General features: G+C 33.8%; 4 protein-coding genes across 4 annotated transcripts; 3 read left to right on the plus strand and 1 right to left on the minus strand.

Annotated features, from left to right (window-relative positions):
• Nucleotides 1-1093: 1093 nt before the first annotated feature.
• On the plus strand, nucleotides 1094-3824 carry LOC125063339 (delta-1-pyrroline-5-carboxylate dehydrogenase, mitochondrial). Its single transcript, XM_047669743.1, has one exon. It carries the CDS (start codon nucleotides 1479-1481, stop codon nucleotides 3180-3182), a length of 1704 nt encoding a protein of 567 aa, XP_047525699.1. The 5' UTR covers nucleotides 1094-1478; the 3' UTR covers nucleotides 3183-3824.
• A 3059-nt stretch (nucleotides 3825-6883) lies between these two features.
• On the plus strand, nucleotides 6884-8230 carry LOC125063772 (protein OPI10 homolog). Its single transcript, XM_047670378.1, has 4 exons — nucleotides 6884-7078; nucleotides 7159-7411; nucleotides 7500-7609; nucleotides 7727-8230. Exons 1-4 carry the CDS (start codon nucleotides 7040-7042, stop codon nucleotides 7928-7930), a joined length of 606 nt encoding a protein of 201 aa, XP_047526334.1. The 5' UTR covers nucleotides 6884-7039; the 3' UTR covers nucleotides 7931-8230.
• A 141-nt stretch (nucleotides 8231-8371) lies between these two features.
• LOC125063771 (cell division cycle 7-related protein kinase-like) lies at nucleotides 8372-14673 on the minus strand. Its single transcript, XM_047670376.1, has 10 exons — nucleotides 14349-14673; nucleotides 13997-14222; nucleotides 13191-13284; nucleotides 12655-12797; nucleotides 12311-12407; nucleotides 11987-12109; nucleotides 11556-11758; nucleotides 10941-11038; nucleotides 10240-10397; nucleotides 8372-9373 (listed from the first exon to the last, which is right to left on the minus strand). The coding sequence occupies exons 1-10, from the start codon at nucleotides 14476-14478 to the stop codon at nucleotides 9227-9229; spliced, it is 1419 nt and encodes a 472-aa protein (XP_047526332.1). The 5' UTR covers nucleotides 14479-14673; the 3' UTR covers nucleotides 8372-9226.
• Nucleotides 14674-15047: 374 nt separating this feature from the next.
• Nucleotides 15048-16090, plus strand: LOC125063773 (CDGSH iron-sulfur domain-containing protein 3, mitochondrial). The gene is made up of 3 exons (XM_047670379.1): nucleotides 15048-15305; nucleotides 15436-15662; nucleotides 15898-16090. The coding sequence occupies exons 1-3, from the start codon at nucleotides 15258-15260 to the stop codon at nucleotides 16028-16030; spliced, it is 408 nt and encodes a 135-aa protein (XP_047526335.1). The 5' UTR covers nucleotides 15048-15257; the 3' UTR covers nucleotides 16031-16090.
• Nucleotides 16091-16641: the final 551 nt, after the last annotated feature.

Genomic DNA, 16641 nt, shown 5'->3' on the forward strand with positions numbered 1-16641 from the left:
GGGTCTCTCTGCATCTTCTACCGCATTTACCATGGAGAGTGTTCAGAGGAGTTGTTCGGATTAATACCTGCAGCTGAGTTTCGTCATCGGACGTCGAGGCAGAGTACGAAATTCCACCCGTATCACCTCGACGTCCGCCGTTCCACAACTGAGCGTTTTTCAAGGCAGTTTTTGCCGCGCACCACCACTTTGTGGAACCAGCTGCCCATTGAGGTATTTCCGAACCAATTCGACTTAGGGTCCTTCAAGAAAAGAGCGTACCGATTCCTGAAAGGCCGGCAACGCACTCGCGAGCCCTCTGGCATTGAGAGTGTCCATGGGCGGCGGTATCACTTAACATCAGGTGAGCCTCCTGCCCGTTTGCCCCCTGTTTTATAAAAAAAAAAAAAAAAAACTTCAATGAATATTTAAGAAGATATCATAGTTTTATCATTACTCATCGCAACTAAATAGTGGGCACACCACCGCTAATTTATAACGTGCATTGGTGCTTACTAAATTAATACAGGTGAATGGAATCTGTATTTTTTCTACTTATATAACACCATCTGTATGATATTAAAAAAAATATTCAACCTGTAACATCAGTGAAATCTAGAATCACTATGTACTCAAATTCTGTTTTACAAATTTTTTAACAAAATTCAAACCCAAAACACTTAACATGATATATACACTTACGTAGTTAGGGGTTTTTAAAAAATAAATTAATGATTTAGATTTTAGACTAATAAATATCAAAAAATATTAGGGTATGGTTTTTAATTGATAAACTCAAAAATTAATTTTTTCTTAACTGGACTAAAAATGTATTAATTACCAGTTAGGGTCGTTATAAGTTTATTTATTACATTCAGTGAGTCTTCCGTCATCTGTGATTAAAATTTGTGGTCGCAAGAAGTTAGTCAAAAATCATTAATTGTAGTGTAGGGTTGCCAGTTAAGGTTTCCAAACATTGTACATTAGTAATACCCATATCTGCATATAATGATTTAAATAATGACGATGATCAGTATATATTGTTTGATTTAGTTTAAGTTATCTAAAAGAGATTCATTTAAAAAAATACTAAAATCTATAGTTCTTATTTGTTGTGTCAGCTGTCATTGCAATATAAGACTGAGACAAAAATAAAAAATCCCAACACATCAATACTTAAATTCGGGTTGTGAAAATTTCTTACTTGGCAACTTGACGTCTTTCTATATTTTAATCTACTGTATTTGCGACAAAATGTGAAATAGTGAAGGTCAACCTTTCAGTGTCGCGGTGTTGGTTGTTGCCAATTACGTTTTTTTCCGTAACAAATCCATTACTCGCATCCTCTGCGGTCACCCGCCGGACTTTACGTAACACGTTACGAGAACGACCTTCTGTCACGAGTTTCCGTACGAATCTCGAACTCGACATTGATTATCTTATCAGTATCTTGTAAAAGTATTTTAGCTGTTTACTGCATAGAACCCAAGTAGTCCAAAATGATGTCTGCGTTGTGTACGAGGAGCTTTCTTCGAGCGCGTTCGCTAGAGCGCTCTGCCTCGAGCGTCGTGGAGCTTTCAAAGTTTCAAGACTTTGGTGTGGTTAATGAGCCCGTGCTTGGATATCTCGCTGGAAGCCGCGAGCGTGACGAGCTCACTAGCGAGCTGAAACGCACGGCTGCTGTCACCGAGGAGGTGCCTATCGTCATTGGCGATGAGTACATTAAAGAGGGTGAACCTCGCCACCAGGTCATGCCTCACAACCACTCTCGGTCCATCGCCAAGTACTATTATGCTAGCGAGAAGACAATTCAAAAGGCGATCAGTGTGTCTGCCGAAGCGCAGCGTCGCTGGGATCGTACTCCTCTTCACGAACGGGTACAAATCTGGCAGCGTGCTGCAGACCTAATGGCTGGTGAGCACCGCCAAAAACTCAATGCTGCAACAATGCTTGGCCAGTCTAAATCTGTTGTACAAGCTGAAATAGATTCGGCAGCTGAGCTTATTGATTTCTTTCGGTTCAATGTTTTCTTTTTAAAGGAAAATGCTAAGTATCAGCCAATATCTGAAGACCCATCAGTAACACTTAACTCACTCAGATTCAGAGGCCTGGATGGTTTTATTGCTGCTATTAGCCCATTTAACTTTACTGCTATTGGGGGCAACTTGGCTTACACCCCAGCTCTTATGGGTAATGGTGTCTTATGGAAACCTTCTGACACAGCCCTGCTATCAAACTGGCGGATTTTCAACATAATGAGGGAAGCTGGTCTTCCTGCAGGAATAGTAAATTTTGTACCTGCTGATGGTCCTACATTTGGACGCACAATCACAGCATCTCCATTGCTAGCTGGAATTAACTTTACTGGATCAGTTCCAACATTTAACTGGCTATGGAATGAGGTAGGAAAGAATTTGAATGTGTATAGCAACTATCCACGATTAATTGGAGAGTGTGGAGGCAAGAACTATCACTTCATTCATCCAACAGCTGACATACAATCAGTTGTAAATGGCACAATCAGATCAGCATTTGAATTTAATGGTCAAAAGTGTTCAGCTTGCTCAAGAATGTATGTTCCTAAATCTCTTTATGAACCTATCAAGGAAGGTTTGCTTCAAGAAAGATCAAAACTTAAAATTGGAGATCCTACTGACTTCTCTGTATTCACTGGGGCAGTAATTGATGATAAAGCATTTGCAAGAATTTCTGGCTATATCAAACATGCCAAAAACAACCCCAAGAATAAGATACTTGGTGGAGGAGAGTTTGATGACAGCAAAGGATACTTTATTCAGCCAACCATCATTGAAACCAGTGATCCTCATGACAAGTTAATGACTGAAGAAATCTTTGGACCGGTCCTTACTATGTATGTGTATGACGATAAGGATGTAATGAAGACAGTGTCCCTAGTGGGATCTTCCACTAAATTTGCTTTAACTGGAGCTATATTTGCTAAGGATAAGAAATTCTTGCAAACAGCATTAGAGGAGTTAAAGATGACAGCTGGTAATTTCTATATCAATGATAAATCTACTGGATCAGTAGTAGGACAACAGCCATTTGGTGGTGGTCGCATGTCAGGCACTAATGACAAGGCAGGTGGTCCTAACTATGTCATGAGGTGGACTAGTCCACAGTCCATCAAGGAAACCTTTGTCCCCCTGCGAGAAATTGACTACCCATACATGAGGGATTAAGTAAATCTTTTAAATCAAATGAAACAGTACAATAATGATCTATCAATAATTACTTACCATAGTTATAGAATTATGCTTTCTTGTTTTAAAAGCTATAGGTATGTTAGTATTAATATTGAAAAGTATTTATTCTTATCACTACTATAAATTAGTAGCTAGGCAAGAGTGATGTGTATATCTGGTTCATTTATAGTTACATAGTACAGCCAACAGGGCTAGAAAAAAAAAAATAAGCTGTTAAAACTGTTACCTGTTAGATGTAGCTCCAATACTAAGGAGAAAACATTGTTGATGTGATAATTTGAGATTGGAATTATAGAATATTAATGTACTATGCGCCTTCTGCGCCTGCTTTACAAACACTACTAATCTTATCTTATAATTATTTTATTATTTGCCTGTTATCATATTTAATTTGCTTCTACTATCTACTGGCCTTTGCTCTCTTGAGATAATGCATTTAAACTTAACACTGTAACAGACAATTTTTGTTGTAATTGTTTCAACAACAATTTAATTTCATAGAATATATTTATGTTGTGACTTGTAAACCTATTTATATAAAACTAGTTGTGATTAAAGTCACTTTGAACTGCTTGTTAATAAATTTAATTATTACTATTACAAATAATAAGTCTTTTACTTGTGTTATTATTTCATGGACTTGCAACAAAATCGATGTAATGATATATTTTAGGTATATTCTAACTTAAAAAGAACAGTTTAAGTTTCATCAAAATCCGTTCAGTAGTTCCTGATATATGGTACACTAATTTCTAGAGGAACAATATGGGACAGTTGACAATTAATCCAAGTAAGAGTTATATTAAAAAAAAGTATTCAAATCAATTCTTAACCTCGAGGGCTATTTATATTTTCGAATGTTACGAAAGGGCGTGCCGCGTGAGCCGTAATGCATTACAATGTAATAATTTAAAAAATAGTTTTTGCTGTTTGTCTATTCTTTCGGGTGGGTTCAATGCAGATAATTTATATTTTTTATTAGTAATTTTACTTCTATTCTGTTTCATTTATTTCTGTTATTTCTTATAGAAATTTGATTTGACATTATCAATTAATTAGAAACTAGAGCTCGTGTGAAATGTGTGTAATTTTAATAACGTTAATAAGCACCGGTTGCAGTAGATGGCAGTAATAGGGGGTTAAAAAGTAATTTATATGTTTTAACAATGTACTCTGTAGTTTTAACTGTCATGGCCCGTGGCCGATGTCATTCCCTTAATCCTTGTACTTGTCAGTTGTCTTAGCTTAAATACCGTGTTTTCACTTTTCATATCGTTTCACAAGTTTCCTAAAAATTTTCACAGCTTGGCTTTATTTCTGGACATTGTAGATACGCTTTTACTTTGTACCTTTTCATTTTTAGCTTGGAATACGATTTGCCCCCGACTGGACTTTTTAATAATGCCTTGGAAAATTTTATTAGAGTTTATTTAGATGTGGAAGGTCTACTTAAGTTTAATCATAAATTAATCGGTTTACTACATACCTACATATTAAAATTTTCATATTTAGTTTTGTATATTATTTAGTTTTGTATATATAAATATTAATTTAAGTTCAAACCTTATCGCTCTAATAATTTGTTTCCGCGGTCATAATGTCATAAGCATGAAACTTAGTAATATGTACGAGTATGTGGAAAATGATAAGCTACATATTTAGGATTTATGCATCATTTTAGGTCTCCAACCTTTCTTAAATAATATAATTTTAATTTTTAGTTATGACAAAATAAATGACAAACCTTCAATAAATAGCACTTTATGAGACTACAGTTGTACTTAATACCGAACAGATCAAACATTTATGTTAAAAATACTAAGTAAGAAATATTATCTCACAATTAGAATTTATAATTTCAAAAATCTGATAATTTAAGTATTATTACTCAAAAAAATTTTTTATGTTTTTTATCTAGGTTCTATCGAATTAGTAATTACTGTAAAGATAGAATAATGATATGGAATTAAAATAAAATAATTTGTAAGGTGTCTGAGTAGATTCAAAGAAGAAGAATTATGGCACTAAGCCATGAGAAGTCTGAGAGAGGCTTTATAACGTTCTTCTTTTGCCTGCCTGGCATTAATAGTACGAGCTTATTGAAACCAGGCCTATAAATGAACATATATTTCAGCAACTAAAAAAAGAGGAAAACTATGAAGAAAAAAAAACTTGCTCCAATTATAATTTTTCTAACCTTTTTAATAAACTTTGGTTATTTTTGTGTGATCTGTATTGAGTGTTCGTCTGTTTTGTCGATTATGAGAAGGCTTTTGATAATGTACGACATGGTAAAATGATGAAAATACTCCAGAGAATTGGCTTAAATTATAAAGATTCCTGTTTCATTAAGAACCTATATTGGAAGCAAAGTGCTAATATAAGGGTAAACAGCAAACATTCTTCATATATCGACATTCAGAGAGGTGTGCGTCAAGGTTGCATTTTATCACCTTTGCTATTTAACTTGTATGCCGATGCAATATTTTCAGAAGCCCTAGATAATTGTCAACATGGCATAGCAATTAATGGCAAACTGCTGAATAACTTGAGATACGCTGATGACACGATCTTAATCGCAGAGAGCCTCGATGGTCTACAGAATCTAGTCAATTCAGTTGCCGCCGTGAGTTCTGAATTTGGTATTAGCATCAATGCGGTCAAAATATATGACAATAAGCCGAACACCGGAGCTTTTCACGCAACAATCAGACCTTGGAACGTGTCTCGAAAATACGATATCCAGGCATAGTGATTGATGAAAAGGGTGACTATAGCATCGAAATCCGCTGCAGAATTGAACTAGCTCGGAACGCCTTTTCAAAACTAAAAAAAGTACTTTGTGACAAGCGCCTAAATTTACAGCTTAGAACTCGCATTGCGCGATGTTACGTCTTCTCTGTGCTGCTCTACGGCGTAGAATCTTGGACGCTGACAGAGACTATGTTCAAAAAACTGGAAGCGTTTGAGATCTGGGTTTATCGACGTATGCTTAAAATATCTTGGACAGACCGAATCCGAAATACAACCGTGCTGGACAGAATGCAGAAGAACAATGAGTATTTCGGACACGTTTTACGCAACTCCAAAAAATATGAGCTCCTTCAACTAATCATACAAGGCAAAGTGGCAGGTAGAAGGAGACCTAGCCGCAGACGCACGTCCTGGTTGAAAAACTTGAGACAATGGTTTGGTCAAAGCACCAAGTCATTGTTTAGAAGCGCGGCATCCAAGATTAAAATAGCCATGATGATCGCCAACCTTCGTAAGGAGATGGCACTATAAGAAGAATTTTAGTGTGAACAAAAGTAATCAATATGGTCGATGGCAATTTGAATTTCTTGAGACGCGTGTTTTAGTCAGCACATATATATTTATATAGTTGAATAAAATAATTTTATTGTTACCAATCCAGTTAATGTTATTAGTACTTAACTATTTGTAAAGATTTATTTAATGGCGTAAAAGAACATTGTATTTAGTAAGTTGGTAATAAGCTGTAAATCTTTCTTAATAAATAAAAAAATAAACAACTATCTCTAGGTAGCGCTAGTGTGCTACAATATCAAGTGTTGACTCTATGAACTATGATGATATATTCTGATTTTTGTATATTGTGTCTGGTTATTCAGTCAATAATCAATATATGCTTTGACAGTGACAATGTTAGTGGCACTCAAAGCAAAAATCTGTGGGCTGTGACCGCGGCATACATATCAAATTTGAAGTTCTTTCTAGAAAACCTAGAGCATAGAAAGATGTTTCTAAACTTATTTTTATTTATGTAAGCTCAAGTATTTATAAGTTGTAAACAGATAAGTTACTACTGGAAAATGTCAAATGTTTTCGGATTGATAGTATCCGGGCGATTGGTATGTAAATTCATAGAAAATTCGGGACTAATGATGTTTGTTTACATGTTTGTATTTATTCTGGAGTTTAAATGTCCTAGGTGCAGACAGATTTTACACTGGTCTCAGAGACGAGTCTCGTCACGACAATTCTAGATGTTGATTCTATCAACCATGCGGTAGTGTTTTTGACGGGCTCGACGCCGTTACCTGCCGGCTCAGTTGCAATCGTCTACTGGAGCTGGCCTGATCCCAATGCGCCTCCGAATTGGCAGCCGCTCGGACATATCTCAAATGCTAAACCTTCGGCTATATTCAAAATTCAGAATTTAAAAAAGCTTCATGAATTATCAAGTATGTAAATCCTATTTTTTTAAATCTATAATATAATAATAACTACATGCCAATCACATCTAACAATAAATTATAAATTCTTTTACAGCTGAAAACAAATTTATAAATGCATTTGGCCAGCAGCAAATCTGTCACAATGCTCAAATAGGGATCTCCATTGAACCAGAAGTAAATGCTCAAATGTTGGAACCTGTTCTAGTAAGTTTGTAAAATTGACTTCTCTTATATATTATACATTTTCTTTCATTGTAATATTTCACTTAGGATATTGTATTCTTCCAGAAACTAACTGTAATAACTTTTAACTTTTTTTAGGAACAACAAACAAACAACTACGTGACATTTGCACAGAAGATGCTGGAAAACTTAGTGAACTTTGTAGCATCTTTTTCTGTAACACAAGATCAAATGACCCCCACTCCGGGTGTCTCCTACATACCACTAAATACTCTACATACATGGTACCAGAACTTCGAGAGGCGCTTGCAGAATAATCCCAACTTTTGGAAGAACTTATAAAGTAATATAGAATAAGTGCATTGTTTAAGCAATTTGAATAATATGTAGGGTAACTGAATGAATAACTGACTAAATTGTTTATTTAACTAATCTTCATGCCAGGTTTCAATGAGAATTGGGGATGTAGTGTGTTTTTTGTTAAACAAAATTTGAAAATATGTAGATTCAGATGACTTATTGTTGGAAAAAATGCTGATTGCTTTAAAAGTTCTTCTCACGCCACCCTTATTATATATTAATATTATGATTCAATTCATTGTAATGCTTCTATTTTATTATTCACTAAAATACTCCCTGTGACCTGTTAGTTTTTTTTTTACCTAAGTCTGCTAACCCATATATAGTAACTGTTTTTAACTCTTAAAATACAAAAAGTTATCAAATAGGTAACATATTCCAAAACCAGACCTGTGGCACAAACATTTAAAATAAAAGACCCTCATCATTTAAAATATTTATTTTAACAAGGCACAACAATTCATGTGCAAGGCACTTATTAACAGCTAATGAACACTGTTGAGGAAGACATGTTACTTATCAATTCTAAGCAGGTATTCCAAATATTAATTTTGCCTTCATTGTACATATATCAATTTAATTTTCTTGGAAAATTAACAAATTTACTATAATAGTCCAAAATTCCACAAATAACTAACTTCAAGAGATTTGAATTGAAACCTTAAAATTAATCTGAGATCTCTATTACAAAAAAATGGTAAAAGCAATTTATTAAATGGTTGTTTTTAAATCACTACAATGTGTTCAGTATGATTTCCATAAAGTTAAAGCTTTAAAATAAAAATTGACAAGTCAAAGTAAAAAGAACACCATTTGTGCGCATTTAAATAAATAATGAGGTAATATTGGGTGATTTGGCCTCCTAATGGTAACAAGAATTAAGTTGGTAAGAAAAATACATCAACTTTAGCGTCAATGACTCATGGAGGAAACATACAACCAAACGCAAACCTATTTTGGCTAAAGTTCTTAACAATCACAACCTGCAAATTCGACTTGAGACAGGGATTGAAGTAAGGCGACATTTATAAAAATATATAAATAATTAAAACTACATCATGTACTAGTAGGTAAAAACCTAAAATTTGGCACATAAAAGTGGCCATTATTGGTCATAATTGGAATACTATTAAAATATCCAATAGTGCACTGTCAAACTTCATAGGCAAAAATGGTTTCACATGTATTAAAACTAGATTTAATTTTGGTTCCTATTTTTGTTTACCGACCTTACTCTGTCGGCTCTCATTATTTCCTCCATTATCTATGGCTTGGTGGTCAGTGGGGCAGATGCGCTAAGAAAGGATGCCTTAACGCCTGGTCAGCCGTAATGCGCGTACGAGGGTCGGGGTCCAACAGCCGCGCTGCTAGATTAAAAGCTGCCTCCGGAAGGTCATCCACTACTATCGTTTCCAGGTTGCGCTCCTGTACAAATAGATATATGTTATAAGAATATAGATGCTAGTTGTTATTCATAAGTGACTGTCAGTCACATCAAGTTGACAGATAAATATTTGATAATATAATTAGAACCTATGATGTCGGTAAAAATGCCGCCGAATTAACACTATCAATTGCTTTGGTTTGCAATTATATACTTTCTTTCCTTGAAAGAAGTTTTATACTTGCCTACCTTATAAAATTTGTATATTATGTGAACACAATAAATTTTTTGTTTAAAATCCCGTAACATAAAATAAATTGTTTTAAAGCATGTTCATCTTCCTGCGCCTATTAACCAAAAATTTAAAACCCAGACTATACACAACGTGCGTAAACTCGAAGACGGTATAATAAAATTGAATTGCAATATGTATGACAATGTTGATATTATTAAAAGACGCACATAAAAATATATATCCGCATGTTAAACATGATCTGTAAATAAAATAAATCGTTTTTAAAGATGTAAATATATTTTTTTATATTTTGATCTTTAGATAAGTGAGCGTTCAAGTATTACGTAACGAGTTTTGGGAGGGGAGGGGGTCCTTTTGTAAAACGTTACGATGCGGGGCGGGGATTGAATTACGCGTTATTGTTAATATTATTTTCGACTTACACCACATAATATTAACTCAAGAGTCACTAGGTGGTCACGAAACGTTTTACTATACTCGAGTACAGTACTGTACTTGGGTACTGAAAAACGTTACGGCCAGTTACATGGGGGGGGGGGGGGGGGTCAATAATCTCCAAAAATTGCGTTACGTAATACTTGAACGCTCCCTAATACAAAAACAATACAATTTAGGTATTTAATTAATGAACTATTAAAACCATATTTATACCTGCGTATCTGTGGTGAGGCAGAGACACTGCGGGGCGGGAAGACGGCAACGGAGACACGCGGGGTAAGGGCACGGAGGGGGAGCTGGGTTACGTAGACGCTGCGCCAACTTGCGAAGGCAGATGCCCGTGCGATTGCCTGACATTACCACGCGGCGACCTAACGACATTGTGGTGGTGAGAATGTAAAACAAAAGACGAAACGATTGTACGCTTTTCAACGGCATTTCTAGTACAATACGTTACTACGACCGTTAGTCCATTCACAATCGAACGAAATGTTTCGTCTAGCGTTTTACCTTCCCACCAATTGATATGTTTTTGAATATCTAGAACGCCTGCACCATCCTGGTGGAAAAAAATAAAATAAAACTATTCTAAAATGTAGCAAGTCTTTTAAGGATTATAGTTTAATTGTAGATAACCCTATACTGTACTTGACTGGACAACAATGTTCCTGCAGTTAGTTGTAATCAGTAGCTTATAGACCAGACCTAATACACAATGTATTAGTTATTTATTATAGTTTAATTGTATTGCTTCATAACCCAGTAACATATACACTGTACGGTAAATATTTGTCCAAAATACACCTTAATAAAAAGTATTAAGTATTTAACGATAATTTAAAGCTATTTGTATCGACTCGCTATATATGGATCCTGTTAATTATTTGTTAAACAAGATAGGTACGTATACATACGAAGAGAGGCCGCGACACGATGTACGGCGGCGGAACCCAGCAAGTCCACAAGTTCGGCCAGCGCAGACACATCATCTGTAGCTCGAAAGAATGGATACCTGCACACACCATATTCCGCTTGTATTATATCTATATGATCATCAAAGTTTACGATTGCTAATAGCTTACATAACACATACACCAAATATTATTCGTTTTCTTTATGTATGTCATTAAAGATATGATGAAATAGTGTTTTGCGTCCTATAAAAGAAAGCCTATCTACGCAGAATCATTATGATAGATATATCAAATGTTTAGTATCGTGTTTGTTACAATGGTTACAAATCTTTATAGTGGAAAATCACATTTTATAATAAGGAAAGGCCGAAAGAAATAAATCCTGACCATAGACAAGATTGCTTTATTGCATCATCTCTGAAACTAAAGCCTTACACGGCAATGAAACCTTGAATTCAATATACAATTATGATATTGTTTATTTTATTTAGTTGAACTTAGTCTTAAGTAAACTTAATAAAAAAATATTCTAATGAGAAGCAATGACAACACACACAAGAAATACAGTCGATGTTATTTTTCTTTAGATCACATTGTACATGTTAGCAAGCCTACCTGGTGGTAAGGAGTGAGGTGAGTACGACCCCAGCAGCCCAGACGTCGACGGCTGTTCCCTGCAAGGGGCTTTTGAGGAGCACCTCTGGGGGCCTGAAACCCTGCGTTCCCGCCCTTGGAGCCCGAGCCGTTGGCCTTCGACCACACCCTGTGCAGACCCCACCCAAACCCGCACAAGCGCAGCTTACGTTTAAGCCTGAGACCTGAAAAAGATATGATAGTCAGAGGAAGAATAGTGTGCAGAATAAAGTACTAATTCGTCTCTTTCTGTCAGATTCTGTTTAGAATATGATAGAAAGAGACAGAAATATAAGTGTTCTGGGAGTAAAAACCTTGATTAATTTCATTTGAAACAGTTTATCTCTTTAAAAACCACTCCATCATAGGGTTTAAATTTAATAATGATAAACAGAGCTATGTGTGTGACCAACCTTTGTGACGTGTTTAAGCGGTGTTTGTTTGATTGTGTCACCGCGACGTGGTACCGAAACATGTCGTCCGCGCAGCGACAAGTCCAATGCCACACGTTTGGCTCCTGGCGACGAATCACACTCCTACCGGAATTGCACAGTATAAGAATTAAACTAAATCTTAAAGCATGGGAAACATCTTGAATTATTTAAGAACCTTTATGCTAATACAACAATAACTAGCTTTACAAAAAATTAAGACAATAGAGACCACATTTATAAGAATAAAACAAATCGTTGTTTGAAAATATGTATGGTATAAATTATATTATGCAAAGGACTAACCTCTTCCCGCGGTCGCTTTGCGGATCCATTGCTATGGGCAGGTGGAGGCTCAGTGGTTACCACGCGCTGCGCAAGACCAAAGTCCACTAGCAGATACCTGTAATTCACATCAAGCAAAAATTACAATGCCATATATATTAATAGACTTTCCTACCAAGTTAAAAAACGTTAAAGCTTTATAACACTTCAAACAATACATGTTTATTTATGTTCAACATATTTTATCATATCTTAGTGAATACAAAAAGCTGATATCTATTATGCATGGTTATTATTTTTCCAACAGAGATTCTGCCTAAATTGTCTTATTAATATGTAAATATTAGGTGATTGGTTAAACATACCTCCTGCGCTCCCGGTCATAGAGAAAGTTGCTAGGCTTAACATCCCGATGGATGACACCAAAGGAGTGTACATGTCTAAGGGCTATCAGCAATGCATGCAAGTAACGAGACACCTCCTCTCTGTCCATATCATCCATATATTCCTTAAAATTTAATTAGGAGTTGCTTAAAATTTATTAATAATATCACACTTTTTATATTTAATAAAATATATTGAAATATTTTTTGTAATTTGTACATTATATATTGTTAGCAAATCACAACATATAATACCATTTATATTTATCCAACCTCATTTTGGGAAATACTTGCTTTCCTGGGAAAAGCCCTAAGTAATTCATATAACATCATTTCCATAACTTCCAATACTACAAAGTATTTATAAATGTACGTAATGTAAGTAATGTATTTAAAGGTATTTTGAAAGATGATTTCATGTGGGTAGTGCACTTGGGTAAAGTAAACACAATTATTATTGTATATATTATATAAATAATTTAAAGTTGTGGGTTTTTTATCAAACTAAGGATACTTACTGCAAATTTTCTATGAGGTATGTATGGCATAATAAAAACAATAGTGTCTAATTGCCTTAAACATAATTCCACACCTATCACATTGTGCCTGCCACTGAAAAGCAAAAATATGTCATAATTTGAGACCAGCCTCTTTTAACTGCATATAACTGATAAAGATGAAAGATTTTAGAATTAATAGAATATGTATTCCAAAATATAGATGGGCAGCTTCAAGCTTCATATTGTTTATATCAATAATAAGTTCCTAAATAATAATTATTACTACTACTTCTATCAACAAAAAAACCATGTGGGATTTATAGCACCATAACACTGCACTGGCAAGTTTTATTTATTTACTTAGAGCGACAATATAAATTTAACTTCAATGACTTACCTATATTAGTACATCTAACTAAGAGGTAGGTCCCGATATACCAACAAAAAACACAAGATACACTATTAACTATTACAAATAAACAAAATAGTAATAATGACTGTGTGGGATGATAAATAGGAATGGCTTTAAAATAGTATATCTAAGAAATTAATAATTAAATACAGAGTAAATTTTGAGAATTTGGCAATAATGGAACCTAAATCATATTTAAACATTATTTGTGACATAATTATACCCTTAATAGGGTAAAAAAACCTAGTAACATTCAAGTTGATTTTAAAAATCTTACAACTCTCTCAAAATAGATGTTGATAAATGATGTAATACAATCTTCTTTTATATACTGGTACATGCGAATTGAGTAGTGTTATTAGAAAAATGGACTTAAATGCATTGTGATAGAAAATTTTATAAAGAAACTTACCCCATGTCTTGTAGGCATTTGAGTTCATGTTCAACCCTAGCCGGATGAGCTGTAGGAACTAAGTGTTTTATAGCAAACAAACGCTTTTGTCCATCTGGTAGATTGGCATGTTGCCGCAGTGAGCCAAGGTAAACAGAACTGAAAGTCCCTTCCCCTATTTTGCGGTGAACTTCAAATATACTATTTAATTTTGGTAGCTTTTGTACCAATTCGTTTATTTGTTGATCTGAAATAGGGATATTAAAATTTACAATAAACTTAAATATTATACAAACACTTAAGTAAGTTACTAATTTATAACCTATTTACTTATAAACAAATTTTACCAAAATAAAAACCAAAAAATACGTACTTTCTTGATCGTCTGAACAGGAAAATTGATCTCCTCTATCCTTTTTATCTTTTTTGTGGGTCCCATTTCGTGCTATTTGTGAACTCTGTAGTTTTAAAACTTTATTTTTAATACCAACAGTATTTGACATTACTTTAACAAAATAATGACAATGTTAATAATATAAATTAGAAAAGCGTAAGAAGGGAAAAGAAAGTGCTTATATATGATACGCTAACTCATTATAAATAATGATAAATGATAATTAATAGAAACAAAAGTAAGATAAATTTAACTTTGAAAATTGAAAAAGAAAGTTTGAGAATTTGAATTTGAAGTATGAAGAACAATATACAGATCCACAGATACTAATATACTAACTATTAAGATCCATAAACCTATTTTTTTTACCAGGTTTTTAGATTACATCCACAGATACAGCCGATGCCGTGCTCATCTTAAACGAAATAGTAAAACCTTTGACAGTGTCACTTCAGATTTTCACACATTTAAAACAGGGATATTGGTTATTCAAGGTATTCCCGTGAGGAGGTGATAGGAATAACTCCTTATGAAATGTTAGGCGATGGCTGGATAGCCTTTTTCCAAATTCTAATCGTTGTGTATAAACTATAAACACATTCTCTTGGCCGATATCTTTTATAAGATACCCTGTGGTTGTGATGCATAGAGTAAGGACGTATTTTCGGACAATTTACTTGATTTGAAATGTCAATTGTCATATAGTATTATGAATTCATGAAGTAAAATAAAAACAGTAAATTTTAATATTCGTGATTAATTTCCTTTACCATTTACTTAAATATTCCAAAACAGTTTTACTTCGTCTTTTACCTGTTTCTAATTTAATGTAATAAACACTAATTTAAAAACAATAAATTTGTCAGTAACCTTAAAACAAAAGCAGCAATGTTTTCGAGAACATTTTTAAAACGAAGCACCTTCATTCTTAATTCAGTAAGTATAATCTGTTAAAGTAAATTTAATGGCGTTAGGTATTCCATTAATTTATGAAAAACGACAATACTTAATTTAATTACATTTGTCAGCAATTTCATTAACAGTACATTAATTTTTTTTATTACAGGTCAAGTATGTTACAAAAGCTCCAAAACCGGAAATACCAAAAAATCCCTTGACATCAGTTTATTCTGCAAATAACCAAAAAACGAATGGCACAGTATATGATAGAAAACCTTTTAAAATGTCCCTTCAGGCTGGAAAGACTTACTCCTGGTGCCTTTGTGGAAAATCTAAATCACAGCCACTGTGTGATGGAACCCATAAAGATATATATCTTAAAATATCACAGAAGTTGGTATTGCAATAATTATTTAACGCCCCTATTTTCATAGAAAAATTATCTGTCTAATAACACTGTCTTAACTAAACACTAAGCATCTGACTCTTTTCATGATATCCTATACTAACAATATACATAAGAATAATAAAAACATGAAAGATGCAATTAGGCTGATTTACCTTTTGTGAATAAGCAGGTTAGAATAGAGCTTTTTTGTGTCATTTAATAAATTAACAATTGTTACAGACCTATTAGGTTTACTGTAGAAGAAACCAAAGAGTACTGGTTGTGTAATTGCAAGCAAACTAAAAATAGACCCTTCTGTGATGGAACTCACAAACAGAAAGAAATACAGGAAGCCACTACTGTCAGAGTGTGAAATAATTACATTTAGATAAGCTTAATTATTAGATTATGTTAAAATATATTAATAACTGAATTTTCAATTTACTAATTTAAATAAATGAAGTCTAGCATTGAAGTTCTAGTCATGAATGTTAGTTTAGTTCTAAGAGAGAACATCTTTTTAATGTTGATGATAAATTGTTTTCAGTAATCATTAGGAAAAATAAAGGCATTAAGTTAAAGCTATTGCCATAAAAAAAAATGAAACTTAATGTGCATTATACCAACAATGCTTCTAAACAGTAATAAATTGTTCCTTTTTTTAAAAATAATATATATTCTACCTACTTGTCATAATTTTTGAACTATATTTCATTAAATATAATATAATGTATTAAGGTAGGTAACTCTTATGAACAAATAGATTAATTAATTTTAATGTACCTTTAAATGTACATTTCCTCCTGGCTTTTAAATTAAATTCATAAGAGGATGGATAAAAAGAACTGCCAAGAAGTGCTGCCACTTTTTCTAGTAGCGACTTTATTTTATGGATAAATGTGCGAAACTTACATGAAGTGAATGTATAATAAACCTTTACTTCGACGATATTCATTTTATATGAAAATGGTCATGTGACAAAGC

This window comes from Pieris napi, chromosome 3 (assembly GCF_905475465.1).
Source record: "Pieris napi chromosome 3, ilPieNapi1.2, whole genome shotgun sequence".
NCBI classification, from domain to species: Eukaryota; Metazoa; Arthropoda; class Insecta; order Lepidoptera; family Pieridae; genus Pieris; species Pieris napi.

What these genes read in the sequence shown, in the direction of transcription:
- LOC125063772 (XM_047670378.1), top strand. Translation starts at nt 7,040, where the DNA reads ATGTCAAATGTTTTCGGATTGATAGTATCCGGGCGATTG. An exon ending in TGATAGTATCCGGGCGATTG is followed by an intron (nt 7,079 to 7,158) that starts GTATGTAAATTC and finishes TAAATGTCCTAG; the next exon opens with GTGCAGACAGATTTTACACT. An exon ending in AAATGTTGGAACCTGTTCTA is followed by an intron (nt 7,610 to 7,726) that starts GTAAGTTTGTAA and finishes AACTTTTTTTAG; the next exon opens with GAACAACAAACAAACAACTA.
- LOC125063339 (XM_047669743.1), top strand. Translation starts at nt 1,479, where the DNA reads ATGATGTCTGCGTTGTGTACGAGGAGCTTTCTTCGAGCGCGTTCGCTA.
- LOC125063771 (XM_047670376.1), bottom strand. Translation starts at nt 14,478, where the DNA reads ATGTCAAATACTGTTGGTATTAAAAATAAAGTTTTAAAACTACAGAGT. An exon ending in AAATGCCTACAAGACATGGG is followed by an intron (nt 13,285 to 13,996) that starts GTAAGTTTCTTT and finishes TTTGCTTTTCAG; the next exon opens with TGGCAGGCACAATGTGATAG. An exon ending in CGCTTAAACACGTCACAAAG is followed by an intron (nt 11,759 to 11,986) that starts GTTGGTCACACA and finishes TATCTTTTTCAG; the next exon opens with GTCTCAGGCTTAAACGTAAG.
- LOC125063773 (XM_047670379.1), top strand. Translation starts at nt 15,258, where the DNA reads ATGTTTTCGAGAACATTTTTAAAACGAAGCACCTTCATTCTTAATTCA. An exon ending in GCACCTTCATTCTTAATTCA is followed by an intron (nt 15,306 to 15,435) that starts GTAAGTATAATC and finishes TTTTTATTACAG; the next exon opens with GTCAAGTATGTTACAAAAGC. An exon ending in TATCTTAAAATATCACAGAA is followed by an intron (nt 15,663 to 15,897) that starts GTTGGTATTGCA and finishes CAATTGTTACAG; the next exon opens with ACCTATTAGGTTTACTGTAG.